General features: G+C 39.4%; 1 protein-coding gene across 6 annotated transcripts in view; it reads left to right on the forward strand.

The window, feature by feature from the left end:
• The first annotated feature begins 1,390 nt into the window (after positions 1–1,390).
• Positions 1,391–27,166, forward strand: part of LOC100221996 (TLE family member 1, transcriptional corepressor) — a 164,362-nt gene continuing 138,586 nt past the window's right edge. For 4 of the 6 annotated variants that reach the window (XR_012053039.1, XR_012053040.1, XR_012053041.1 and 1 more), the window contains exons 1-6: positions 1,391–1,554; positions 2,125–2,225; positions 3,716–3,779; positions 3,874–3,918; positions 21,906–21,968; positions 22,858–22,962. Coding sequence is in view for 3 of the 6 variants with exons in the window: in XM_072922372.1 (XP_072778473.1) it covers positions 1,531–1,554; positions 2,125–2,225; positions 3,716–3,779; positions 3,874–3,918; positions 21,906–21,968; positions 22,858–22,962 (402 nt within the window). In the remaining 3 variants the exon portion in view is untranslated. The remainder of the gene's footprint in view (positions 1,555–2,124; positions 2,226–3,715; positions 3,780–3,873; positions 3,919–21,905; positions 21,969–22,857; positions 22,963–27,166) is intronic. The other 2 variants (XM_002193072.7, XM_072922373.1) reach the window with 1 other exon arrangement.

Genomic DNA, 27,166 nt, shown 5'->3' on the forward strand with positions numbered 1-27,166 from the left:
GCCGCGCGCCCTCCCATTGGCCGGCCCTGAGCGCTGCCGCCGCTCCGCCGCAGAGACGCGGCCCAGCGAGAGCCGGGAGGCGGCGCGACTCCGGCTCCTGCCATTGGGCCGCGGGGCCGCGGCGCGTCACGGGCCCACGTTGGCGGCGAGGCCGGCGATTGGCCGGCCGCCCCCCCGCGCGGCGGCGTGGGCGGGGCCGCGCGGCTGGTTAGCCGGCGGAGTGTGAAACCGCGTGCTAATGTGAGCGGCGCGGGCGAGCTCGGCGTGTCCAGCTCGGCCGCAGCCGCGCTCCGGTCCCGCCGAGCGCCGCCCGCCAGGCCGCCGCCTCGGCTTCTCCTTGCCCTTGGCCGGCGCGGAGGGGCCGGGGCAAAGGAAGCCGGTGGCGTTCCCGTACGCTCGGGTTCGGATTTTTCAGCTGGGAGGAACTTTATCGCGGGCCACCGCGGAGGAGAGCGAGGATGAGGATGATGCTGCTGATGTTGCCGCGATGTATCGCGATAGGGGGGTTGTGGTGAGACGCGCAGCTCCCAGTTACGCACCCGCCAGTAAGAGGCTGTAGTGGTGGCTGTTGAACGAAGGAGCTTCCCGTCTGATTCGAATCCCAAACGAACGCTTTCGTTTCTATTTTTTTTTTTTTTTTTTTAATCTTCCTCAACGGGGCTGGTTGCCTGGACGCTAAGGCCAGCGAGCATCTTGAGGGGTTTGCTTTCCTTTTGTCCTGGGGACTTCTCTGCAACTAACGGCAGAGTCTGTGCTGCGTGTGTGGTACCCTTTCCTCTGCCCTCCAGCGTTTCGTGCATCTGCTATTGGAGTTGCTCCGATCCGCGACGTCTGTGCGAGAGCCCCCGCCCGCCTCCTTCCTCCTCCTCCTGCCTTCCTCCCTTGTTCATCGCCCTGTGTCTTGCGGGTGGTTTGGCCCCTGCGCCGACGCCTGGGAGCAACGCGTGCCTGCCTGGAGACTTTCTTCGCCCCCTCGGCTTGCGACGCTCCCGCCGCGGACACCGCGATCCCCTCCCTCCGGCTGGATTTTCCCCTTTTGACAAGGGGCAGAAGAGGAGAGAAGAGTCGCCTCCGCCTGGGGTTTCCGGCCTTACAATCGCATCGACCACTGCGAGTCCGTGAAGGGGATTATTCGCTCCTGCCGAGGGGCGGCTGTTGCCTCCTCCCCGAGCCCCGTCGGGTCCCGTTCCGCCGCGCCCGGGCGTTGCGGGCGCCGCCCGCCGGTCGGAGCGCCGCCGAAAGAGCGCGGAGCGCTGGTGACCGTCCCAAGCGCGGCTCGTCCGCCTTTCCCGGCCGCCTTCAGCCCTTCTTGGTACAACAGCAACAAAGGACGCCGCGGCTGGGGAATGTCCCCGCGGCGGGGGCACTGAGCCGCGCCTCGCCCCGCTGCTGCCCGCGGCGGCGGAGGGAAGGCCGTCGGCGGGTGTCGCCGCTCCGGTCCCCTTGGCGCATCGGGTGTGAAGCCGGGGCAGGGCGGGGAGTCCCGCCGCGAGAGCCGCGCTGCGAGGGAGACCCGCCGCGGCCGGAGCCATGTTCCCCCAGAGTCGGCACCCCGTAAGTATGGCTTGGGCCGCCGGTCCGGGGCGAGGGCCGGGCGGTCCGGAGCGCACCTCCATCTCGGTTGCTCGGCTGGAACTGGGGGGTGGGAGAGGAAGGCGCTCTCACAAGTTCATTCTCTCCGGGGTCGAGCGGCTAATCCTGCCTGCCGGAACGGCCCCCAATATTTTTTGTTGCGAGGGCAACTTACTTGCCTTGGGAAGGACGGCGGGGGGTTGCCGCCGGGCCAGGCAGCATCCGCCAAACACAGCGCCCGGAACGGGGCTGGCTGTGCCTCTGCGGCGGGGGTCGGCGGGGAGGAGCCGGCACTTCCCGCTTTCGTGTGGACGGCGGCGGCAGGAGCGGGTGGGTCGGATCCGTAGGACGGTTAACCTCGGTCCTACCGCAGATGAGGGACGGGAAGGTGGGTAACAAGTGCGCTGCGCCCCGGGGCGGAGGCGGACCGGGCCGGGCGCTTTCTCTATCCCTCCGGCTCGGCCGCGATGGACAGTGCCGCCTCCTCTTCCTCGCGGGGTGGCCGCGCAGTGTCTGAACGTGCATCTCTCTCCCGTGCCGCCACCGCGCCAGACCCCGCACCAGGCTGCGGGCCAGCCTTTTAAATTCACCATCCCGGAGTCGCTGGACCGCATCAAGGAAGAGTTCCAGTTCCTCCAGGCGCAGTACCACAGGTGAGCGCCGGCGGGCCGCCCCGGGACCGGGGACTGCCGCGCGGTCCCCGGCCGGGCGCGGGGCTGCACCGAACGGGCGCGTCCAGGCGGTGGCGTGCGGCGTTGTGGCCGAGCCCCGCCGGGGACCCCGCCGGGCCGGGAGGGGAGCGCGGGGGGACCGGGCGCCTACGGGGAGACAGCCCTGCCCTGCGCGGGCCCGTGCTTGAACTGGCGAAACTGGAGCGTTCGGCAGCTCTGTGCCTTTGAAAAAACACACTGTGTCTTTGGAACCCGTATGTGGAGGGGTCATTTCAGTGTATTCACGAGAAGATCTGCGCCGGTTCTGTGGCACAGCGCGTTAAGGAGGCTACTTCTCCTGTTTGCTCATTTGTGTGTGGTGTTAATGCAAAAATTAATAAAATGCCAGCGTCCTGTGGTTAAGAGTCAGGAAGGACGGTTAAAACACACAAGTACTCAGAGCAGTAACACAAAGTTTACCAGAATCCTTGGAAGTTGCGGGATGCAACTCCTCGTTGCAGCCCTGCCCATTCAGAAGTTCTTTGTGGGTGTGTGCTTGCTGCTGAGGTCCTTTCAGAGATTTAGGGTACAGATTCTTTTTGACCCTGGGCATGTGGTGTTAAGGAGTATTAATCTTCACTGATTTTGTACTTATGAACACCTGGCATATTTGGACAGAAGTAAAAGCTTTATAGGTTTCCCAGTGAGAAATTGATTTGTGTTAGTTATGCTTCCTCTTCCTTTACCTATGCTTAAGCCATTTATTGCTTAAGAAATACAATTTAAATTCTAAACATCTGGCTTTGTAGCTGTGAGTGAAAAATACTGCTTGCATACAAACTGTTCAATAGGATGTTCACAAGTAACAGTTTTTAAAAAATCAGTTTGATAGAAAACAGAGGGAACATTGAGGCTCTCGGTGAAAGTAGTCAGAATTATATCATGGTTTGTGATGAGACATATAAATGCAACTTACTTTTGTTTATGAAAACAAAAGTGGAAAAGAAACTTGCCAGTAAATGATACTCAGAATTACCAGTTTTCAAGCACTGGGCACGGTAACATTTGCTAGAATGTATTTAAGGTAAGAATTGTAAATGTGAGTGGTGTTACGTGGCAGTCACTTACTAAATGCTGTATAGAAAGAAATGCCTCTATTTTTATCTTTTACTCCTGAAAAGTACTTACAGGAAATTCAGATCCTATTCTAACTTGCAAGTTGCAGCACTTAATAGCAGCTCTTTGTCAAAGTAGGAAGAGTGGATATGTTTAGGTTCTGTAGACAGTTCAGGCCTAATACAGGACTCAAAGAATGCTCTTTAAATTTCTTCTTTAGCCTTTTTATTTCAAGTATGATTAAGTCTTTCTATATTGCAAGTCAGTTTATGATTTTTTTTTTTTAATTAGCAGCTTATGTCAAAATACAAATAGGGAGGGTAGATGCCAAAAAAAAAAAAAAGCCATATTACATTAAAGCATGATCTATTTTGTAGCCTTAAATTGGAATGTGAGAAACTGGCAAGCGAAAAGACGGAAATGCAGAGGCATTATGTGATGGTAAGTATATTTGTTTTTATCTTTATTTCAATAAATATCTTTTAATACAATGTAAGTCAGCATAAGAAAATAATGTATATTCATTTATTTGCAGTACTATGAAATGTCATATGGATTAAACATTGAAATGCACAAACAGGTAAGACATTTTGTTTTCTAAGCTGCAAAATCTGCAGTCTGTCTGGCGCATTTAAATGTAGCTGTGCTGTTTATGCTCAGATGACTGTATCGTGTCTGAATCAATAGCCTGATTTGTAGCCTGGTTAGTAGAATTTTGCCTACCTCCTGTCAGATGAGGTGTAGATTAGGTTAAGCAGCAGCATCTTTTTTGGTATTGGTTATGAAAGACCTTGGCATAATAGGAAAGATCTTGTAGCTGTGATTTTAAAAATGCAGTTCAGTACTTTACAAGTTTGGGATACTTTGAGTTGGGTTTCTTTTTGTTTGTTTGTTTTGTTACTGGTATAGGCGCTGACATGTAGAACTGATCCTGTGTCTGTGTAACATATGTAGTCATAGTTACTCATATCCCAGCCTTATAAAGGTATGAACAGATTAGTGACTTGGAAAGATCTAGTTATGACTATGAGTTTGTAAGTTCCCATAAAATTCACACTTATGGCCACTATAATGGTGAATAAAAAGAGTATTGAACTGGAACAAGACACTAAGGACCTCATAAGAGAAGAAAAGCTAAATGATTGCACAGCCCAGAGGACCCTCAATTGAGTAGTCATTGTCTGCCAAATAAAGCATTAATGACAGGGTGTAAGTATTCTGTAGATATGCTGACATTCACTTTTTCATCAAGATGCTAGTACAATAAGTCTTTCAGAAATCGATGGCCTCTTAAAAAAATTATCATTAGATGAAGTTGCACAGTTGGACACATTTCAAAGTGCAACAATACAATTCTTTCTTGATGTGTATGTGCTATTTCATCTAAAACTCTTGTTTCATTAAATTAAAGAGCATGGCTGACTGGCTAGGGCACAGCGAAGAAATTGATTAGTTCAGGCTTCAGATCTTCAGTATATTCAAAGACATTCATTAAGCAAGTGAATTACGGAGTTGAATTTTGCTTTTGTAACTCTGAACTCTTTGAATTTCTTTTTGTTGTTTGTTTTGTTTTCCCCTAAAAATACCATATTTGATAGGATGGCATTGTAATTCCATGATAGCTTTCTATCTGCAAATCTGGGTAGGTATTCTTTAAGGTTTTAGAAGGGTTTTTGCTTGTTTCAATTCAAAACACCATTAAAAAAAGTAACACAGAGTTTACCAGAATCCATAGAACTTGCGCGATGCACTCCTTGTTGCTTCTCTGCCCTTCAGATTTTTTTTTTTTTTAATAATGCACCAAATAACCAGATGGAACAACAAGCTTAGTATTTGACTTGGTTCTGTACTGTAGCTTCACAAATGTTCTTGTGGCTTGTGTTTTAGAAGAATGTCAATTTTTCTGTGAGGTGATTTTTCTTACCTTTGTGCTTTCAAGATTTTTTTCTTGCATTTTTTTCTCTTCAACAACTTTTTGGCATACTGTAACCCCTGAAGAAGCCAATATCTGTATAGGAAGATCATTTGCTGCAAAATGAATGTTCTTTTCAGGAGCTCTTTGAAGAGAATGTGTGATTTCAGTTAGTGTACTAGGAATTAACTGTAAGTAAAATCAATTAAACCTGCAGGATTAAAGTGGGTGAGAACTAAGGTTCCCCCTTTGACCTTAACATATGTATAAAGGTTTAATGTTCTGTATGTATGGCAATTAGAATTATGTACCCAGTAGGCGGTGATACTTCGGAAGCTTTTAAGATTTATGACAGAGCATTTATATGTGTTAGTTGTAGCTGGGGAGAGTAGTGCACACTTGCTCTGTGCATGCTGTTAAGAAAATAATAGGCTTTTGAAGGTATAAATACATTTCTCTGGATGTGAGTGTCAGATACTATGCTTTTACGTGTTAAGTAATTCTAATTTCTGGTAAAAGTAGCACCTTCATGCTAAAGGCTATTGATTTAGATGCCTCCAGTGAGGATGCCAAATAGTGTTGCAGTTCAGTATGTAGGTGGCCTTAGATTACAGGAAGCAAAAAAATCCTAACAATGACATTCTTCTGAATTTCCACTGCTAACGATAAGTTCTGAGGAGTCTTTTGACAGATACTAATCATAATTCTTATTAACTGGTGACGTCTACCCCCAAGGGTGTAGCCAGGCTCAAATTGATGCTTTTTGCTGGCTGATCACCAGCATGGCCTAAGTGCTCATTATGTTGTAGAAAGGGCCTTTGGAGCTCTCATTACGTTTGACAGGAATTCTCTCTAGGGGGAAACTGGGCATTAGCTAGACTCCTGACAGGCTGAAATGATTCCTGCTTTATGGCTTATAACCAAATGCTAGCAAGGCATCATCAGGGGACAAGAAAAATTGTCATTTCTGACAACATCTTTGTTACTGGAAAATGCAGTGATGGGGAAACTTTCCAGTGAACAAGCTTTAACATTTTTAAGGTCTCCCTCCTGTTTGGATTCTGTACTTGCTCTGTGTGAAGCTCTCCAGAGTGCTTGGGCTGGTGTTTGAAAAAAAAAATTACACTGCATCAGAGTTTATTTATGGAGTGTGGTGTGTACATCACTGTTAAGGTACAGTCACTTAGATAAAATTAAATACTTGCAGTTAGCCTGCATGTAAATGAGTTTGAGTTCTTGTACTGATGGATTTGTGTCAGCACTTCTGTCTTTAATTTAGTAATCAGTTATAATTTAACTAAAATAAAGTTAGTCAAGACTTCAATGTTGTTATAAACAGACTTAACTGAGATGAACTTTGCATACACAAACAGCAGACCTTTTCACTTGAATATGTTGCATTTAAGTCCAGAAATGGCCACAGAAAGACTTCCCTCTCAAATTTAGCTTTGGCCCTTTGCAATGTTTAACTGAGTGATGTGTGCTTAAATCAACTTGCTGCTGTGTTTCAACCTGCTGGCTGAATAGTGTTCAGGTAATAATCCTTTTGACACATTTGTGTCTGGTTTAGACTAGTTTTTGTTTGTTTCCTTCTTTTTCTGCATTGGCTTTTGAACGTCTTTAATTTAAGAATTCCAGAGATTTTTTTATTAAGAGCGTGTTTTATGTAGACACACCATATTCATGGAAATTATTTTAAGGTGAATAGTTAGTGACCAAGTTTTTCATCCCTAAAACAGAAGCAACCACCTGAGGATTGTTTAGATAGGATGTTTGTTGATTTATATGTTGTTTTCATATGGGTCAAGAACATTTTGTGGTCTTCAATTTCTTTTCTGTGTTATACTGTCCAAGTGAGATTTTTCCCTGTGTGACATCTGTGGCTGGCAAAGCAGATGAATCAACTGCTAGTGCCAAGATGAAGAGTTGGTTGGGTATTAAAAATCCTGCTGTACTTAGAGTTGCTGCCCTTGGCTCCTAGGGCGCTGCGTCTTTATTTTTGCCAGCTCTGCTTGTCATCTTCTGTCATAAGTCAGAAGATAAGGTTTCTTTCCTGTGCATTTAATGTCTGGATTGGTTAAGTGCAAGATTATCTTTTGTTCACTGGCAGGCAGCCACAGGAAAAAAAAAAAGTTCAGCAGTGCTGAACCAAGTGCTAGACTTATAAACTACTGCAGCGTCTAGGTTTCTGCTATCCCAGCAGTTATAGCAAGGTTTCCTTCTTTTTGGGTGGGTCTTTTTGATCTCTGTGACCTGCCTGGAGGCAGACCTGTCATTCAGTAGCGTACCTGTTGTAGAAAAGTATATAAACTCCAAAGCTGCATTGTGTTAACCAGTTGTACAGGAGTTACATGTCTGTTTTATCCTGGACTGTTCTGTGGAATCATTTCTAATGCTTCATAGCAAAGGACAAAGTCTTCTTATGATATCTCATTAGAACATCAGTCTTCAGGAGAGGGTTAAACAGGAGGGAATTAAGAAGCTTAGTTAGCTCTCTGCAGCTCTTGAGTAGGATGGCTTTGCTGTTGAAAGGGATTTGAAGATAAATTAATTTTCTTCTTTTTCTCTACATTTTAATTATTGGAATGAAAAACTCCTTAAGGTTTTGGTGGTGTGCAGTGAATGTTTCAAGAGCATTTTACAGTTGGCACAGCCACAAAAGACATGCAAAAACTGTTTTTATTTAAAAGAGAAAATGGTGGGATTGATTGTGACAGTATTTTCCTCTGAAAAAATTGTACTTATTCTACAAACATTTGGTTTCTAAATGAGTGCAGTTGTGTCAGCAGCGTAGCTTATTTCAACCACAAATACTGTTGCCAGTTTTAAAGAGGAGAAAAGACTAGAGTAATTACCTCAGCTTTCGTGACTTTTGAACCATGTTTCAAGCTTGAGGCCGACATTATTGTGAAGGAGTTATCTGACAGATTCAGGGCACTGTCGGATATAGACCTTAATTCAAAAGCATGTCAGAGTGTAAACACTGTACATATGTTAAATAGGGCCTGATCATCTCTCGTTTTAGACTTAGTCTACCAGATTTCAGGTTCCTCACAGAGCCAGAGTGAGGAACACTGTTCCTACCAGCTACATTGTTATATTTCTGTGGCATTGCTGCAGCTTGCATTACAACATCTGTTGATGTACTTTGTGTATCTGTTCAGTTGGAGGGAATTTAAAACAGTCCTGGTAACTTTAGGAGGGGAGATGCTTTCTGAATGTGCGATATCCTTTTGTCACAACAGATTCTGTGGGGAAAGCTTATGGTTTTCCTCCTTCTGCTGGTTGTTATACAAAATCAAGCTGAGCATCTGAATTGCCTTTTGTCCCTCTGTACTTAAGTGTTTGCAGCAAAGTGCTGAAATTGCAGTGTCTCCTATGCAAAATGGAAAATTAGGATCCTTTAGACTTGATAGATCACCACTGGCATACAGTAAAAGCCTTTAAAACCAATTTTGGATCAACTGGCACTTATCAGAAGACTGCACAGTATGTGCTTTAAAAATGATAACAGCTTTGAATGGAACCAATGAAATTACTTTTCAACTTGGGGTAAGGTTTAGGGACATCTAATGGCAATTCTGTCAAACACTACTATTGTCACTTTCGGCATTACACTTCTTAGTTGGATTCTTAAGTGTAGATATTTGAACAATAGTTGCTTAATAGTTCCTCTCACAAAGGGGAAAAACAAAGGCAGGGGAATTCATAGTTTTGTCCGCATTTAATTGTCAAAACAGCTAGTTTAACGTATTAGCCCTTATGATTACTTGGAGGCTACGGCTTTTTAAAGTTCTTGCAAGTTGATCCCACAGTGAACCTGAATTTGCAACCTGTGTTCTTGTAAGTATCAAATTTCTACTTATAACAGTTTTCTGGAGGTAATATTGCGTGACATGTCAGGGCAACACTTTACAGTATTTGACCTGCCCTTATTGTGAAGAATTTTATCCTTCACCAACTGGGAGTTTGCCTTTCTGCATGGTAACCATTGTGTGCCTTTTGTTCTTCTGTTGTGCACCTCTGAGAAGGAGCTGACATAGTCCTTTCCATAATCACTTATTTTTCAGCAATGACATCTTGTCTCCCCATTAATCCTCTTCTTGAAGCTGATAAAATCTATTTTCTCCCTGGTATGATGTGTGCTCTTGATTGCCTGATCATCTTACTGGTGACACTTAGACTTGCTCCAATTTAGCAGCATCTTTCTTCTTGCCAAACAAGGGGAACAGAAAGGGGAATTATTTCAATCAGCCAGTTGGTTACAGTCATTCTCCTCTGTCTTCACATGTCTTCATCAGCACATGCTTGTAGGGCTGGTGCATATTCAACTTGGTCTCCAGAGCCCTCCTCTGCAAAACTGCTTTCTAGTGTGTTTCCACCATTGCTGTGCTGTTATGAGGGGAAAGTTGTTCCTGATTTAGGACCACTCCCTACCTTTGTTTGCTTTGAACATGGTTTCCACTGTCTTTATTAGATGGTCAATGCTTCTCAGGACAGAAGCTGTTGATGGCTACCTCCGTATTCAGTGGAGTCAAAATGTTAAACCTCTTTCAGCCCATCTGTGTTGACTCCTTTTCAGGTTGGGCAGTCCCAGGTTAAACAGTTGGGAAGCTTTCTTTGATCACTTTCTTTGCTTTTCATTCAACCTTTTTAAATTAGACTTTTGAAAAAGGGAACTAGAACTATATGCAGCTCTCAGGATGCTGGTGAATGAGAGATTTGTATTACCACCTTTTCCTGTTTTCTGGATGGTTTTTGTCTGGGTATTTTTTTAAATTTTTATTTATTCTTCAGTAAAATTACAAAGTTTTTCCTTTTGACTGCCATGAAATAGTGAACTGCTGGAGACTCCTTTCACATTTGAATTCTTGCTCATGAATGGTAATTATAAGCTCAAGAACCATTACTTTACATGGCTAGGGATGTCTACTCCTATTGTGTATAAATTTTGGTTATGTACAATTGCTTCATTGCCCATTTACTCTTGTAAGGTCTCTTTAGCCTTTGCTTTTATTTTCTTCTGGATAAAATAATGTATTTCTATTTCCTTGCAGCCTTAGTATTTACTTTTCTTTCTAATTCTTTTATGGAGCAAGTTTTCTTACTCACTGCTTGCTGTCTTTTTCAGGCTGTGTTGCTGATCATATTAGTAAAACAGATTTCAGCAAAGGCTCCTGTGAAACTCCACCGGTGAACTTTTTCTGGCATAGTGCTGGAGGTGATTGAAAAGTGGATTAGAGCTTGCTGAAATTGAGTTTAATCTTAACTGAACTCTAGTTAAATCTGGTTAGACTTAAAAATCAGTTATTTCCTGAGGTTGTCTCTTTTAAGAAAGAAGCCCTAGTGCTGCACAAACAGACAAAAACTTCCAAAAAACAAACATTTAAAATACTTCAACCCTGTGAAATAATGCTGTAAGCCTTTTTTCGATTCCAATTTCCCTTGGAAGTATTTTGATTATATTTTCAAGTTAAGAGATTTTAAAATTGTTTCCATAGGTTTATATGAATCTTGACAGCATCAAGGTGGGTGGGCTATTTGGGTTTCTTTTGTTTTGAGTGTTGAGTCTTATTTCAGTTGTTAGCAAGCCTACTTATAAAAAACACTTTCTAATATGGAGAAATCAGTTCAGGAAATCAATGTGTTTGGTGAATGTCCCTGAACTTTTTTATAATGATAATAGTCTATGTCTAATGAGAAATTGCAGTGTGTATTAGAGTAGTCTAGTTACTAACTGGGGATTGTCTAAGTTGCTCCCACCTTTTATTTATGTTCTTCAGAGCATTTGTTCTTTGTGAACAAATTAGCACTGATTATTAAATTACAGATTAAAGTTCTCTGAGGGGTGTTAGGTAAGCTTTGTGTCAGGGCTGCCTGTCTGAAAGTATTTTGTACTTCATACATGATCTGAACAGCTAACTAGCCTTTTTGGCTATGTGATAACAAAACAGAAAACAGTGGTTAAATTGTGTTTTGGTTTAAGACTTCTTAGTTTGTTTGGGTTTTTGGATTTTTTTTTTGTCACCCTCCCTCAGCAACATGGATGTTCTCTTTTTTCTGTTTGGTCTTTTTTTTTTTTTTCTTTGTCTTGAAGCTTTTTGATGTTTAAACAGTTGGTCAAAGCAACTTACTTGTAAGGTGACCAGTCACTGTATTGACAAGAACAGACACAATAGAAAACTGCATTAGGAGGCAAGCCGGTGGGATTTGCAGTAAATATATTACAGAACACAAGTGCATTGCCGATACTGCTTGTTTAGCAGTTTGCAAGGGCAATGGTAGTATGGATTTTTGAATTAGAAGGGAAGGACTGATCTTTCTGTGTGCTGGAACATCTAGTTGATGGCTGAGGATAAAATTGATTTAGAGAACAAAATGCTGCCATCTCTATTTGTGCCATTTTAAAGGCTTCTGTGGATTAGCAAGCAAAAACAAAAGATAGCTTTCGTTTTGGAGAATGGGATCAGGAATGGGTATGCTTGCTGAGCTGCATCTTGATAAGACATTAAGTCTATGACAACCTGCTTTTTGTTAGCTTCAAGACATGATGTTCTCAACTTCAAGTGTAGAAATTTGAATTAAGCTTGGGAGAAGGGATGAAAACTCTACACTTTTTTGGGAAAAATGACTTACAGAAAGAGTATTCTTTTGTACTTCTGCTCCAACAGTTCCTGTTTACAACAGAGATTTTTGTTTCACTAAAGGTTAAACATTCATCTTTCTTAAAAGTGTAAGGGTGTAAGGTCATTCTGAATTTGTATTGGTGTAAAATATTATTATAAAATTTCTATTGCTGTAAAATGGCTGGTTGTAAGATTTCCAGACATTACTTTTCAGACAGTAAACTAGGCTAGCTGTCTGTGGCCTCAAATTGTGATTGTAAATTGTCAGTTAAACAAAGGCAAAATTTTCAACAAGACCTATGGAAAGCTTTTAGGTTGTTTATCCAAACTGAAGCGTAAACTTTGGAATCACATCACTAGCAGAGACTTAGTGCCTCCCTTTGTCCTCCTAGCAGGATCAGCTATACCAGTGCCATTGCTGATAGGATGCTTGTTCTATCTGTTAGCAAAGACTTCAACAGTAGTGGCAACCCTCAAGCTCTTCAGGTAGCAGATTGCTTTTATGTCCTTGCTGTTGAAGTGCTTCTTCAGTTACAATTTCAGTCTTTTCTGTTGTAGCTTCAGCTCTTTAGTATGCATTTTCTTCACCCTGGATAAGGAGAGCAAATCATTCCCCTGCCTTCCAGAACCATGCTGCATACCTCTAAAGTCGAGTGTTCATTCTCTGAATGGTGTTGCCCAGATGAAGTACTGTACTCCAGCGGAGGAAATGCCGTGCTGAGTAGCATAGAAGGTTTACTTACAATACGGCTTACTGCGGTGGCAGCCTTTTCTGCAACAGCCTGCTATTGACTTATGTTCAACTTCTGATCCTCTGTGACTGAGAGATTCATTCCTAAGGCCCATTATTTCCTTTTCTTTTATGTTCCTGTCTGGGCATGCTATGGGCTTTTATCCCTGTCCTTTTTACTTTTCAGTCCATTTTTCCATTCACTGTAAAGTGAGTTCTGAAGCTATTCTCTAGCATATTCTGTCTTTCTCAGCTTGAAACTCTTTGCAAATTGAGGATTAGGGTAAATGAAGAGATCTTTATGCTTCTTAGTGGGAAATACTAAAAAACACAGGACCTATGAATGTAGAACTTCTTAGTTTCGAAAAAAACCTCCAAATGATTTTATCTGTACATGGTTTAATAATCAAGCAGTTTTGTCCTTGTTCCCATGAAGGTTTCACTGTGCTGCTACTGTTGTTTCTAATAATGTTATTTCTAATGACTGTCAGATTCTCAGCAAAGTTCTTAGTTAACATAATTGTCTCTATCTCTCTTATCTGTAATTACTTTACCTTTTTGGACTTTGCATAATTCTGATGTTTTCTGCTGAAAAATATTTCTGAGCTATGGTCTCTTTTATGGTACTCTTGTCTATTAGAATGCAATTTAGATCGTATTTTTACTATTATTTCTATTCAGTAAGCAAAAGAATATATATAAAAAATAATAAAATGGGTAAGGAATTTGCTGTCATGTTCCCAAAGTTTTGCTGAAAGATTTTTGAACCTTTTTCCCTACACAGTGAAAATACCCATTATGTTCACCTTCCTTGCAAATCCTATGTGGTGGGTAGTTCCACTAGTTACTATCAAAGGAGTTGTCAATCCTCTTAACTTGTTATCCATTAGTGAGTCATCTGATGGCACCCTAAGTATTGATATGAATAAGTGTTTAAAATGCTTTTCTGACTTGATAGATTTTTGAAACAGAGCTGTGACTATACTAAGTATTTTAAAATGGTGAAAATACTTTGAGTAGTACATGTGACTTAGTTGGTGTGCCTACTTTGGCAGTTACTTTCAAAGTCTGATTGTTGCATAATGACTCAATTTCCCCTCCCTACCCCCCAAAATTCAGACCCTTAATATTTCTCTTTTGTTGAATGGCATATTTATTGTTCTAGTAAATAAATTCTAGTCTTACTGCTGTTACAGTCTTACTTGAATGTTGATAAGGACAGAATCCTGACTGGGAGCTTTGTTATTGACTTGCATACTGTAAATGTATATGCTTGGTTTGAGGAACTTTATGCTCTAATTTTTTAGAAACTTATTCCAGGTACTTCTAAAGCTGTGTAAGAGCTTTGACTTTGTACTGCCATTCCAATCAAGTGGCTCAGTGTGACAAGGACTGAAAAGATATTTGCAGAAATTCCAATGTGGCTTATGGAAGTGAGAGCAAAATAGGAAATAGTTCTAAAATAACAAACTAAATGAAGAGTCACTGGTGCTCTTTCCTGGTAGGAGTGTAGCAGTTAGGGTTATACTTTTTATGCTTCTTTACCTTCCTGTGCTCTTTTTCTCCTCCGTGTTACTGTGTAGTGCAGTGTTGGTCAGTTGTCCAGAGTAAATCAAGTTCTTAGTGACCTTAAAGATATTACTGCAAAGTGTGCTGGATAATTTTGGAGACCATGCTGCTTTTAGAGCACTATAATAACTTGTTAGAGTGTAGTCAGATGAGAAGAGGGGAACTCAATTGATAGCTTATGTTTCTCCCAAAAACCTCTTGGTTCTTCTGATACTTTGGGCTATTCTCCTACTGGATGGATGTCTGCTGTGAGTTTATTTAACTACCTGATGTAGTGGTCTACCAAGCTGGTCCTTTCCCAGTTTGTATTATAGTAATGTTTTCTGCCTAATTAGTTGTTGAGATGTTTGGCAGGTCTCTAGATGTCTGAAATATGGTTCAAAGAAATTGTGTCCCTAGAGGCAAAGGTGGCAAAGACCTCTTCTGGATTGGAGTCAGCCTTTGATTCTTTCAGCATCTCTTGGAATATACATAAAAGTGGGAACTCTGTGTCCTGGAAAACAGCTTGAAAGTAAAACAAAGCTGTGTGCTCACTTAAGATATTTAAATACTTCTGTGTGTGTTTAAGGTTGGCTTAGGCTTGGAAACTAAACAATGGAACTAAAATTTAGATAAACACACCTTTTGTAGTTGTGAGTGCTTAAGCAAGTTGGGCTGAAGTTAGATTAAAGGAGAAATATAGTAACTGCCCTCTTTAGCCAAGTTTAAGAAGAGTCTTGACATAGTGAAGATATGTGAAAGGAGCACTTCGACATCCTGACAACAGATTCTTTGTTGCCAGTTGGCTTTGTTTCAGCAGGATTTACAGCTGTAAATGGGATGGGCAGTTGCGTACAGTGGTTCATTGAGAGTTACACACAGCCTCTCTCTATTTTTATAAAGCATTGAAATTAGACATCTGAAATATATTGAATGGGATCCAAATCTGTAGTAGATATTTGGCAAGTGTAGCTGTTGTCTTATGCATCGTTATTATAAACTTTTAAGTTATTATATAACTTATGCTTAAATTAATGTGACCTTTCTGTAATTTAAATTAACATCTAAGGGGATTCAGATAAAAGTAGTTTAGGTACTGAATTAAAGCTCTCTATTTTAGCTTTGGAAACTACGTGGCGTTCTGTGGCTCTATAATTTTGAATTTTTATTCTGTTAATACTTCTGCTACTTCTTCCTTTCCCTACTCCCACTTGCAGTACGGTGGTCCTTTGGTTTTTTTCATTGCTAAAGATTTTTCATCTCAGTCTTATGAGATTTTAATATCATTTTGTGGGGGACAGATTTCACAATTAAAATGAGTAATACAAATGGGGGGCAGAAGGAAAACTGTATTTATTAATTACATGTCATGCTAAACTGAAGTTTATGCCCAAAATACAGAGATTATTTCTGTTGCAGAAATGAATGCTACCCATTGCTTCTTGTCAGATTGAATATCAAGTATCTGTTGAGGATAAACCGTCTCATTCCTTCCTGTTGGTGAGAGTATTAGTGATGACAGTGTTTATAATTTAAAATACAGTTGGAAGGCAAACTTCCGCAGTTTGTCACAGGTTGGTTAATACGGCAGTAAAAGGGGAGATGGATGTGGCTACTTGTGCAAGTCTATTACTCAGGAGGCCTGTAAATTTGATTGGCTGCTGCAGTTCTTCCAGAATCATTGGATTTGAGAGCAATAGAAAGATAAGATATCCAATTACCCAAATGATTTGCAGGGTTAGCCAACGTTGTCATGGAAACCCAAGTTGGAACAAATTAAATTTTAAGCAATAAAATAATCTTAAAGCACGTCTGGGAACAAGAAAATTTGGCAGTGGCACTTACCTGAATTGGATCTTAGCTTGACATGCTGTTGTTTGACATTGATATACTATGGGGGCCTAAACTTTTAAATGGCATGTTGCCTTTATTTTTTTTTTTTTTTTTTTTATTTTGCAGCCATTGCCAAAATGGAATGTAGTGTATTCATTTTAAATAAAAGGGCATTCATAATATATGCATATCTCTGTGCTCAACCTGGATTCAATAACTCATGAATAGCAAAGTTCACAGAATGCTGGCCTTAATCATTTGAAGCTTTTGAGTGTTTAGGTTTTGAGATTTAATTATAATTCCAACATCCCCTCATCCCCTGAATTCTTGGCAAGTAATTTTTGGAGGTGCTAGAGTCTTGCTATAGCAAGTACTAACAAAGCATGCAGAACTAAGTGCAGTGAAATACAGAAAGCTAAGCACAACAAGATACAGTTGGTTTTTTTTTTTTTTCTGTAATTGCTCTCTGAATGTGTGTGCTTTCTCTTGTTTTTGGAGATGTTGATCACAAAAAGAATAAAGGCTTTGTCATTTAAGTGCACTGCTTGTTTCAATGGTTCTGTTGGAAAAATTAAAACACGAAATGGATACCAAACTTTAGCGCAAGACTAAAATATACAGTTTCTTACTGCATTTTACAAGTCTTTGGGTATTTGAATAAGTTCTGGCTTGCAACAGGGATTAAAATAAATGGTTAAGCATGTCCCATAAAGAGGGCTTTTATTCACATGCCTTATAGGCAGATGGAGATGAAAACTGGGCTAAGGTCAAGCCATTTGCAGCGTTCTCATGGGCTTCGATTTTCTTCTCATCCCCACCACAGATAATCTCAAATGATTCAGTAATGACCAAAAGTGCAACGTTGACCTTTCCTCCCCTGTGGATTACTGTGTTACATGCTGTAAATGGCAGGAAGTCCATTTTGTCCTTCCAGAAGGAGTTCAGTATTGTACTTGGCTTTCTAAGTCTTGAAAGTGTAAGCAGAGGCAGAGTGCTTAAGAATTACCTTCTAAAGCTTTTGTGAATGCGTTTTAACAGTATATTCCTTTCCATGCATTAAAGGCTCATTCTCTGATTATTTGGCTTGAAGGCAATTAATTAGGGCATGCTTCTTTGGTATTATCAGAAGATTGGTGGTTTTTGCTTTACTTTTAATCATGTTGTGCCTAAGCTGTATTTTTCTGAATTTATTACAAATATGATTTTCAAAATTGGATCAAAATAATAGCATAAATAAAAATGTACTAAATAAGAATACATAAATCCATGCTTCAGAACTGGTGATAGAACAGTGCTTTAGATCTGATCTAACTTTGTGATACTGGAAGTTCAGTGTAAGAAAGAATAACAAGCTTCTTAATTTCTTAACATAAAATGAACATTTTTAGCTAAGCATTGTTTTGTAAAATAGAATCTGGACTGCTTTGACGAATCTCAGCAATAATAATGGAGCAGATGTTTCAGCACAATGATTGCTAAAACTAATGTGTTGTAAGATTTAATTTTTGTCTTAAATCACCATGGATCCTATAGCTGAAGTTAGTACTGGGATATGTATTGGTAAACAGTGGTTGGAGCAAACTCAAAATTACTCCTGATGAAACCTCTGAAGCTGAAAGGGGATTAACTAATTCTCATCAGAGAAAGTCTGTGTTCTTCACTCAGAAGTTAAACTGCTGGTTCCCATAAACTAGTGCTTCTTACATTAGAGCTGAAATACACATGGGTGTTCGTTATGCTGTGAAATAGAACTTGAATACTTTTATTATGCTTCCTTTTAATTTCATTGCAAAAATCTGTCCTTTTCATGAAACTATGGGAATTTAGGTGTGATCCTTTACGTGACACTTTGGAAAGTACAGGCTCTCAAAATGTAAAATTATCTGGAACAGACCCCTGTAAAGGAAAACAGGTCAATATTTTTTCTAACAATGCAGAAGGAAAACAGAATTCAATTCTCCAAACCAGCATAAGTCCGTAGTAAAAAGCCTTATTTAAATGAGTGTTATATTTAGTAACTAGTCTGGCTGCTTTGTTCTTTGTCATTATGTTAAGAATTCACTTTAACAAGTGTGCAAGACAAACTTAAGTACAAACACTTGAGTTTGGCAATGGTTAGGTCAAAACATTTAAGTCCTTAACTAAATGGAACAGAGGCAAAAAAAATTACACAAGTGAAGAGAAAAACCCCATCAGCTCAACTTAATTTTACAAAATGCAGCTGAATTCCTTCATGTTAATTTTTAATGATACTTCAGAAAGGAGGGTAGCACTTCAGTCAGGGGTCTGACTAGCTAGTCATTTGCAAATAAATCAAAAGACAGTCATTACAGCAGCAAGAACCAGTGAATGATGTAGTTTTGTTATTCTTTGATGGGCCTCACACTCAAGTTCTCTATTAAAAATGAATGTATTCAAGAGGCTCTGCATTAAGAACACAAACAATTAAGGGCACTTCAGATGCTTTGCTAAGAGCTGCCGTAGAGCTCAGAGGACTTTCATAAGAGATGCAGGCTTCTGTAGCCTGCTTTACCAAGGAGCCACAGAACATGAGCAATTAGTCATATTTGTCTATGTTTGAGCAGCTTTCTGCAAAGTTTCCTTTGTTTATTCATCCTTAGAACCTCTTTATATGTCTGAAGATTAGCAGTTAGGTAATAGTTATGTTATATTTGAAGGCCTCTAGAAACAAGAGATAAGTGCCTTTATTTTAAGACTTTAAAATTTGTGAGCCCCAGGTCTGGGGGTTTACTTTAATGACACCAGTTACTGATGTCTAGTCTTGATTAGCGAAACTATCCTTGACTCTTTCGGAAAGGGGTTTTGCTTTCCAGATTGAATGTGTACACACTCACAGGCACGCGCACACGCATACTCAAGGGTATTTCACCTTAAAAAGCAAACTTGCATTGTCTATTGAACTGTTGCATTTACATTTAAAGTAACAAATGTCCCTTTTTTCTCAGTTCTGAAAACAACCTCTTGCAACTCAATAAGTAAAATTACATAAATTGTTCATTAAAACTTAACTTTGACAAATTGCTAGACAACAAAAATATTTTTTAACATGTTTGTGCATGAATGTTTTTTACTTAATATTAGAGGGCAGAAAACAGGAGGTGCATGAAATTGCACAGTAGATAAATAATTTTAAGTCTTAAAATGTGTGTGAAAACTCTCTTAGACAAATTGCCTTTTAAATGGAAGCAGACCTTTTTATGATTAATAGAATAGTAATTTCAGTTTTCAGTGTAGATGTCTCTTAACTGGCACTTGTAACAACAGCAAGAAATCTCAAGATAAACTTACGTTATGGCATGTACGTTTAAGTTTATCTAGCATTGCTGTTGAATTAAGGTTGCTGTTCATATGTGGTCATCAATGATACCCAGCTTTAGTAAAGATAAACTAATACTAAGAAGAATACACTGTTTTTTTCTGTTCTGACATTAAATCAGGTGTGATAATACTGAGACAGTAACAGAAGATTGGTGTGGAAAGGGGGAAAGTTGATTATGCCCTCACTTTTAGAAAATAAATATCTAACTGACCTTCATTGGAAGGCAATTATAACCTGATGCACATGATACTGTATTTTTATCATACTTTTTGATGGCATGTATGCTTTGTTATTACAGTGTACCTCAGATATTTGGATTTGGGGCAGAAAAATCCAATAATACAACTTGCATGTTTTACAGGCTCTGCTAAAAATAGGATTGCATTTTGTTTCCTTATAGCAACAATAAGCATTTTAACTCATAATAGGGAGACTTTTGTGTAGCCCATACATGCCAAAGAACTTTGCAGTAGACACTGAGTGAGTTTATTTTATTCTTTCTCTATCCCCTCTTGTCACCTGCTATGGTTTGTATTTATTCCTGCCTAAAAAAACAAAGTTAATCCCACTGGTCTAGGGCAATTAAGTCATTGGATCCTAAACATCTTAGCTAAACATCATCCAAACAGATTGCTATGCAACAGACTACCTTTCCACAGCTGATGTACCCTGCTTTCTGGGGAGATATACTAGGTATGTGGAAAAATGCTCATTAGTACATGTGTTTGGGTTTTTTTCCCTTTAACAGAAAAATACAAACAGATTTGGTAATAGTTATGCCTAAGCAGTAATAGTTAAGCTGGTAACTTCGAAGTATTGACTTTGCTATTATGTATGTAGTACAAGTACTAAAAGCCAAACATAGAATTATAGATGTTTTATGGTTGTGGCCCAGACAGAATGGAAAAGACCACTGTGGTACTCTGTGAAATAATAGATGTTTCAGTTGAGAATAGAGATATGTTCACCTTGTTGCAGGGGGCAAAGATTTCCTGTAAAGCAACTGCCACTTCATTGCCCTTTTAATCCTAGGAAGAAATGATCCCATAACTTCTTTGGAAGCTTCTGCAAAACTATAGTTTTGGGTGTGTCAAATACCAGGCTTCGGTCAGGTGGAGGGCTTCATGTCAAGAGAGATGAGGTGTTTTACAGTTCTAGATGCCATCATATATTTTCCCGTGTCTGTCATACATTTGGAAGAAGGTGTTAAAGCTTGTTAATTATGCTTAGATCCCAAATCACCTGTCTCCTGAGACATAAAACTAGAGGGTTGATTTTTGTATCCCAATTATTATGTAACTGATGTATAAAGATCAACATACCACAATGTCTTCTTAAATAAAATCAGAATTGTAGGAAGGTTCAGGAAAAGGCCTGGCAGAGAGTTAACAATTTTAGTCTGACTTAAGTGAGTTTATCTTTGCTCAGATTTAATACGTGTCATTTCATAAAAGGCCTAATGATTTACAGTATTGACTGCTTGTTTCTTCTGTCTTGAAACATTAAAAAAACCCCAACTAACCAAGAAATATCTTTATGGCTTGATTGTATGACAGAGATGGATAGGAGCTGTTCAGTGTCTTTTACATAAGCTATGTTCTTGTCTAGGTGCTGATTCTGGTTATGTTCGACTGCGCTACAGCAACTAAAATTGCTGTTTTTAAGGAACACTGAGGAAATTGTATAGTTGACTTGAGGGTTAATTATAATAGGGGTTCTGAATTATGGGCAGATGTATGGTTCTGAAAGGCTGTAAACACAGATAACACTGAGTAATGAGAGAAAAAGATCCCTTTACTCCACCAGGAATCCAGGTTTGACATGACAAAATCGGAGATACAGAAGTACAAGATATATAAAACTGTTGTAAAGTGGGACTCAAACTCTTTGTCCTGCTGTAATCTTTGTTGATTTCCCTGAAGGATTGTTCTGTTCTTTACTGGCTCCTAACCTTGTTCTCCTGTTGTTCATGATTTCACAAATTTGCTGTTATAGACTATCACATTTTCTGATGTTTTTTTTTTCTTGTTTGCATTATTTTAATTCTCTTTCAATATGGATTTTAGGAGTCTGTACTTTTTGTCTCCATTCTTTGTCACTTCTGTTTTAGTGTTTCTTTTGTATTCCCGATGGTACATTTCTATCATTTTGCCTTCTAATAGGCAGATAAAATTGATCATGAAAGTCGCATTTTTCTTCTACTCCTGCTACCTTCATGTTACACTGCTTGTAATTTGAGTAATAATAAATCTACCTTTTAAAAGGCTTTTTCTTGGAGTTAATGGATTTCAAAAATGCTCTGCTTATTAATGAACTATATACATATAAGGACCAGATTTGTGCCTAAATGTGTGTACAGATTAGGTGCTTTAGACATGGCAGATGTCCTAGAGTAGCTAACAAAATCTCTTTCCACTACTGGGCTTGTATATTAAGTATTTATATTTGCAGTAGTATGAAAAATGGGTAATATTTTGTTACTTTCTTCACTGTCTAAAGTTAATATAAGCCTGTATACTAGTTAATATGTCAAACCCCCTAAAATGCAGTTTTTAATCAAAATACTTCTACTCTTTAGACAGAAATCGCGAAGAGATTGAATACAATTTGTGCACAAGTCATCCCATTTTTGTCTCAGGAAGTAAGTAAAACTGTTCAGCTATTAAATTGTGATTATGTTGTTTTTCTGTTTGCAAATTAGCTAGTTTTAAGATGTTAATTTTATCACAATACACAAGTGTAAGGAGCATCTGTTATAGCTGAAGTGTGCAAACCCCCTGCTAATTTGATCTTACAAATTTGAGTTCAAACTAGTGACAATGGCTCAGCCTCATTCATTGCCTGAGAAGAGTCGGAGTCTGTAAAATAGTAGCAATACAAAAAATACTTTTGTTTCTAATAATGGTGATTGTTTATTAGCTATTCAGTTGTCAAGTGTAGATCTAGTGAAATAAGCATGCTTATGTTCTCTACATAATTTATATCAAAAGTGAGTGTTTGGCTCATATGCAAAACACTATTAAAGTTTGTAGACCTACATAGTCTGAACGACTGATTTTTAGCATGTTGTGGGGAGCTGCTGTTACATTTTGAAGCTTGTTATTTTCAAACTCTACATTTGTACAAAGAGTGTTTAAAATTATTGATTTCAGTGGTCAGTTTTCCTTATTTGAAATTTCAGTTGGTTTTGCTATGGGGGCACAGAGTCTATAAATATTAAAATTGAAACTAATGTAAAGTGGACATTGTCATGTAAGTTCAATTAAAAATTGATTATTCATTTGCCACACAACTAATAATGAAGGGACCTAGGGGAAGAGATAAGCTGGCTGCCTTCAGGTCTCTTCTTTCCTTTTGAACAGGTGAAAACAAGGGCGCTGTTGCCTTTTTACCTGCATGAGATGTCTTGCAATGGGTAGTGTGGGCTTCTGCAGACAAACGGGTTATTCAAGTATTTGTGATCCTGGTTTGATATGGTGTGGTAATACCTTAACACAAATTCCTCTTTTTACCCTTTCTTCTTTCAACAGCATCAGCAACAAGTGGCCCAAGCTGTAGAACGTGCCAAACAAGTGACCATGGCTGAATTGAATGCCATCATCGGGGTACGTGGCCTTCCAGGTCTACCTCCTACAGTGTGTATAACTTGCTTTCATATCTTACTGCTTTGCTAATTTTAAAATAAACTTAATGTTTTGATATCTAGCACTGTTTTGATGCCCAGTGTTGCTGAAGTGTTTTTGCTTCACACAGATTTTAGCAGAGATAAAGATAGTAGTTTACTTTGTCAGAATATAATTTTGGCCAGTGGTGCTGCATGTAACAAAACTTTTCCTGCAAGAAATATAGTTTTAGGAGAGTTGCTTGTTTATTTATGGGTATTTTATGTCAGTTGAGCTAGATACTTTTACCTCATGCTTTTTGTGATACTTGAGTTCTTGGAGCTTATACAACTATTCATTCTTCTTTCTTTTCCTTTCTTGTGAATCTTTCATGAATTTTAAATTAGCAAGCTACTGAATAGAAACTTCACTTGCTCTTGAAGTAGTATTAATTGTCTGACACTGTGTTCTAATAGCCTTTCACCAAGAATGTGCTTTTAAATATGCTAAAAAAGTTAATACTACTTGCTTGTGACTGGTTGTCAATCACAAGTCATTTGCTTTGTATTAATGAACTTTTTGAACCATACATTCCTTCCACTGTATGAGTTCATTTCCCCTGCCACTAAGTCTAGAATATTTCTCATGTTTTCTGCCCTTCTGACTAAGTGAAAGAAGTAGCTGAAACAAGAACCTGTCCTTTCTGATTTTATTCTTATGTGAGCGCCTTGAGTGGATTCAAATTACTCATTTATCAATTTATGTTAATTGCTTGTGAGAAGATGCCCTGCTGGTCTTTATAGTTCCCTCAGACACTTTGTAATGATAATTAGACATGCTGCTGTACGGATTAACAGTGCCATAGTCCAATGACGTCTACAGACAATGGAACCAGTTAATCCATCTGTGCTTAAAATTACATCCCAACTGGAGATGGAAAAAAAAAAATAGGAGAGAGGGAGGATTAAAAGAATGAGCCTCAGCTTGAAAATGCTCCTTTCATCAGTTTCTCAATTGCAGATCTGCAGTCGGTTTGCCTGTGGTAAGCTATTGGCAGTCAATTAGGTGAAATAAACTGGGAGGGTGACCTTCATTTCCTTTTAATAGCTTTTCCTCCCTGAAATGGGGAGCTTCAGTGGATTTTCAGCTTAAATTTTATTCAAGCTGCTTTATTACACTTGACAGATTAGCTTTGCATAAACATACCCCCCCTTCAAATCTGTGCTGTTTTTCCTTCGTATCAAATTTTGACTGTTACTTAGTTGATTTGCTAATCACATCTTAGAAACCCACACAATTACATCTGTATTTGTCAGAATCTCCTCTTTGCTTTACTTGTGTAATGAATTAGTTTATGAATACCTGATTTGATCTTTGAAATACCACATGTACATTTGTGGTATTTGATTAGCAAAGATTAGAGTGCCATACTTTCTTACATTTTTTAAAACAAATTGCTTCTTAAGGATGAAAATGGAATGGAAAACCCTTCATTATGAACTAGTTTTAAAGAAGAGTATATGCAGTAAAAGTAAACATATTAAAACATATTTAAAAGATTCTTTCTTGCCTTAAAATAGTGCTGCTTAGACAAACTAAATTTTGCTATCTCAAGCATGTAATGTACTTGTTTTTAATGTCTACACAATACAGTCTTAAAAGCCATAGGATCTACAAGTACCATATGCAATTAAGAACTTTGGGATTTTTGGGGGAGCAGGGAGGGAAGCTCTTTGGAAGCATGAATAGTAGGCTCTAACGTTTTTGTTTTATAATCATCTAAGATTTACCTGAAGAAATACTTTCCTGTGTCTTATGAAAGACTCCTGAATGATGCCATACCAATCCAGAACTGTGAGTGAGGAAATTAACACATTGGGCACAAAATTTGTTTGACCATGTAGATGCACGCATTTACATAGTGTCAAAATTAGATGTATATCCCAGTGATCTTTTACAGTCTTATTAATCAGTAGTTACCTTGTGCCACACAGGAAGTTTCATGCTTTGACATATGCTTGGTTTTGTTTGAAAGGGATGGTGTATGTCCTGGAAAATCTGAATAGCATAAAATCCGGCTGACAGTTCACTGTACCTTTGCTCCCCTCACTGAGCACTCAGGGTGTCAAGCCCTCTCCCCAGAGGGGAGGACACATCAGATGCCTGTCTGTTCCTACAAGCGGCAGCTGCACGGAGGGTGAGCACGGCGTAGTTTGATAGCAGCTGTCAGTATTATTCAGGGGCCCAACTTAGTGTAAAGAACAATGGAAGGGCCATGCTGCTAAAGTGCAGTGGCTTTCAAGATAAGAAAAAATATAGTAATTTAACGGTTTAGACACCTATTATGAGCATGAAAGGTCATCAAACTTCTTTTCAGGATTCAAATAGGCTGGACCAATCTTTAACAGTAGAAGATGCAGTTGGGGGGCTTCTGGTGTCACACTACCTAAAATGCATGTGTATGATAATTCTTGAGGCTAGGAGGGAAATTTCATTTTGCTAGCTGGTGCTAACTTGCCTGGTTTCTCTTGAGAAAATACGGTATTTTTGCCAGGATTTGTCTTTTTCCCCCCTTCTTCCTTTCCGTCCTTAAAGGCCATTGTTTCCTGAAACCAGATGATTCAAGAGTTTCCCAATTGGCTTCCTTTAGTTAGAGATATTCATGTTACTCCAGTGCAATGTGTGAATTCTGGAAGAGAAGAAAGGCTTTTAAATTACTGGGAAAAATGTTTTGAAATACAAAATTATTTTGAACTATATTTATTTTATACTTTTTATTTCCAGTTGAAAACAGGGAAGCCTAATTGAGGACAGACTATGAGGATAGGGATTTATAGTCTCACAGGACCGGGATTTTTCAGAGAATTTGACTACAAAATCAAAAGCCAGGCTTTGGAATAGGTGTATATTAAACATGTTCAAAACAGAATGAATAAATTGACACTTGTTAAAAAGAAAATAATATAGTTGGACTCAGTGAGCTTGCAAGCAATGCTAATCCTCTCTGTTGATTAAAAATTCTTACTTCAGGAGAAAACCCTGAATGATATTTGATTATTAACAGTCTTACTCCTGGCCTTAGATTCATCCTACGTGTTCTTGAAGCCTTTTACTATCAGCCATGGGTTAGCAGTGTGGCTAAACAATCTCTTTTCAATTTTTTTTTTTTTAATAGCACCATTTAATATTTATTATAATAGACTAGGATGAAGTAGCAGTTTTGATAGATAAATAATGAACAAAGCAGAAACCCTAACTAAAAGGTTAAGTGCCCTTATTATCTCCTTGGCCTTGCTGGAGCTCAGGCAGTGTCCACTTCTGCAGTTAAGGAGGAATCTAGATCATGGTATGAAAGAATTAGGTAGACTATTATGGTGTAACTTGAAGGCTTGTTTTGGCTTTTTTGTGGGTGGTTTGGGTTTTTTTGTGTTTTGTTTCATTATTTGCTTGTTGGTTTTTTATGTTTTATTTTTTTTTTTGTGGGGTTGTTTTCTTGAGATATGTCTAGAAAAGAATAGGTTCATGTTAGGGAGTATAAGTGACAGTTAAATCGGTATGTCTAGGTTTGAACAGTGGAAGATTAGATTTACTTTCCAATCAATAAATTAGTTTTATAAGTAGAATATGCAAATATCTGAATGAGAAATACAAACAGGAAACTTTCTCCAGCACTGTATTTTTGATGCATGATTTCAGCGTACGATTGAGAAGCCAGGTTTGACTTCTTTTTCCTGTTGAGGTGGGTTGCTAATGATTTAGTGAAATATGTATCTTTTTGACTGACAGTTCTCCTGAGATTGAGTTGTTGGCCTCCAAGAGGCCTCTCCACTGTTGCATGAGGTGATTGGCTAAAGGATTAGCAAGATGTGGGATTATTTTTTCTCTCTTGGCTGTGGTTGCCAGCTATCTCTGGGATTGTAGTGTGTGAAGCTTAAGAGGATGAGGTTAACCTCTTGAGGGTTTATTCTTATGAGTGTGTAGTTAATCCTTAGAAAACCTATAAATAACTAGGCTGTATGTTTCATTATAAAATAGAAATACAGACTAGAGCAGAAATGAATGCGGAATTTAGTAGAAGGGAAGAGCTAAGCAGCTGTAGCATTACTTGAGATCCTTCTCAGGCATGATCTGCATTATGTGCTGAGGGAGGGGAAATTGCCTAGTTCTTTTAAATTAAATAATATGAGATCTAGTGAGCACAAGACACACTCCTCACTTTTGACATAAACTCTGTAAC

The sequence above is a fragment of the Taeniopygia guttata genome, chromosome Z, assembly GCF_048771995.1.
Source record: "Taeniopygia guttata chromosome Z, bTaeGut7.mat, whole genome shotgun sequence".
NCBI lineage: Eukaryota > Metazoa > Chordata > Aves > Passeriformes > Estrildidae > Taeniopygia > Taeniopygia guttata.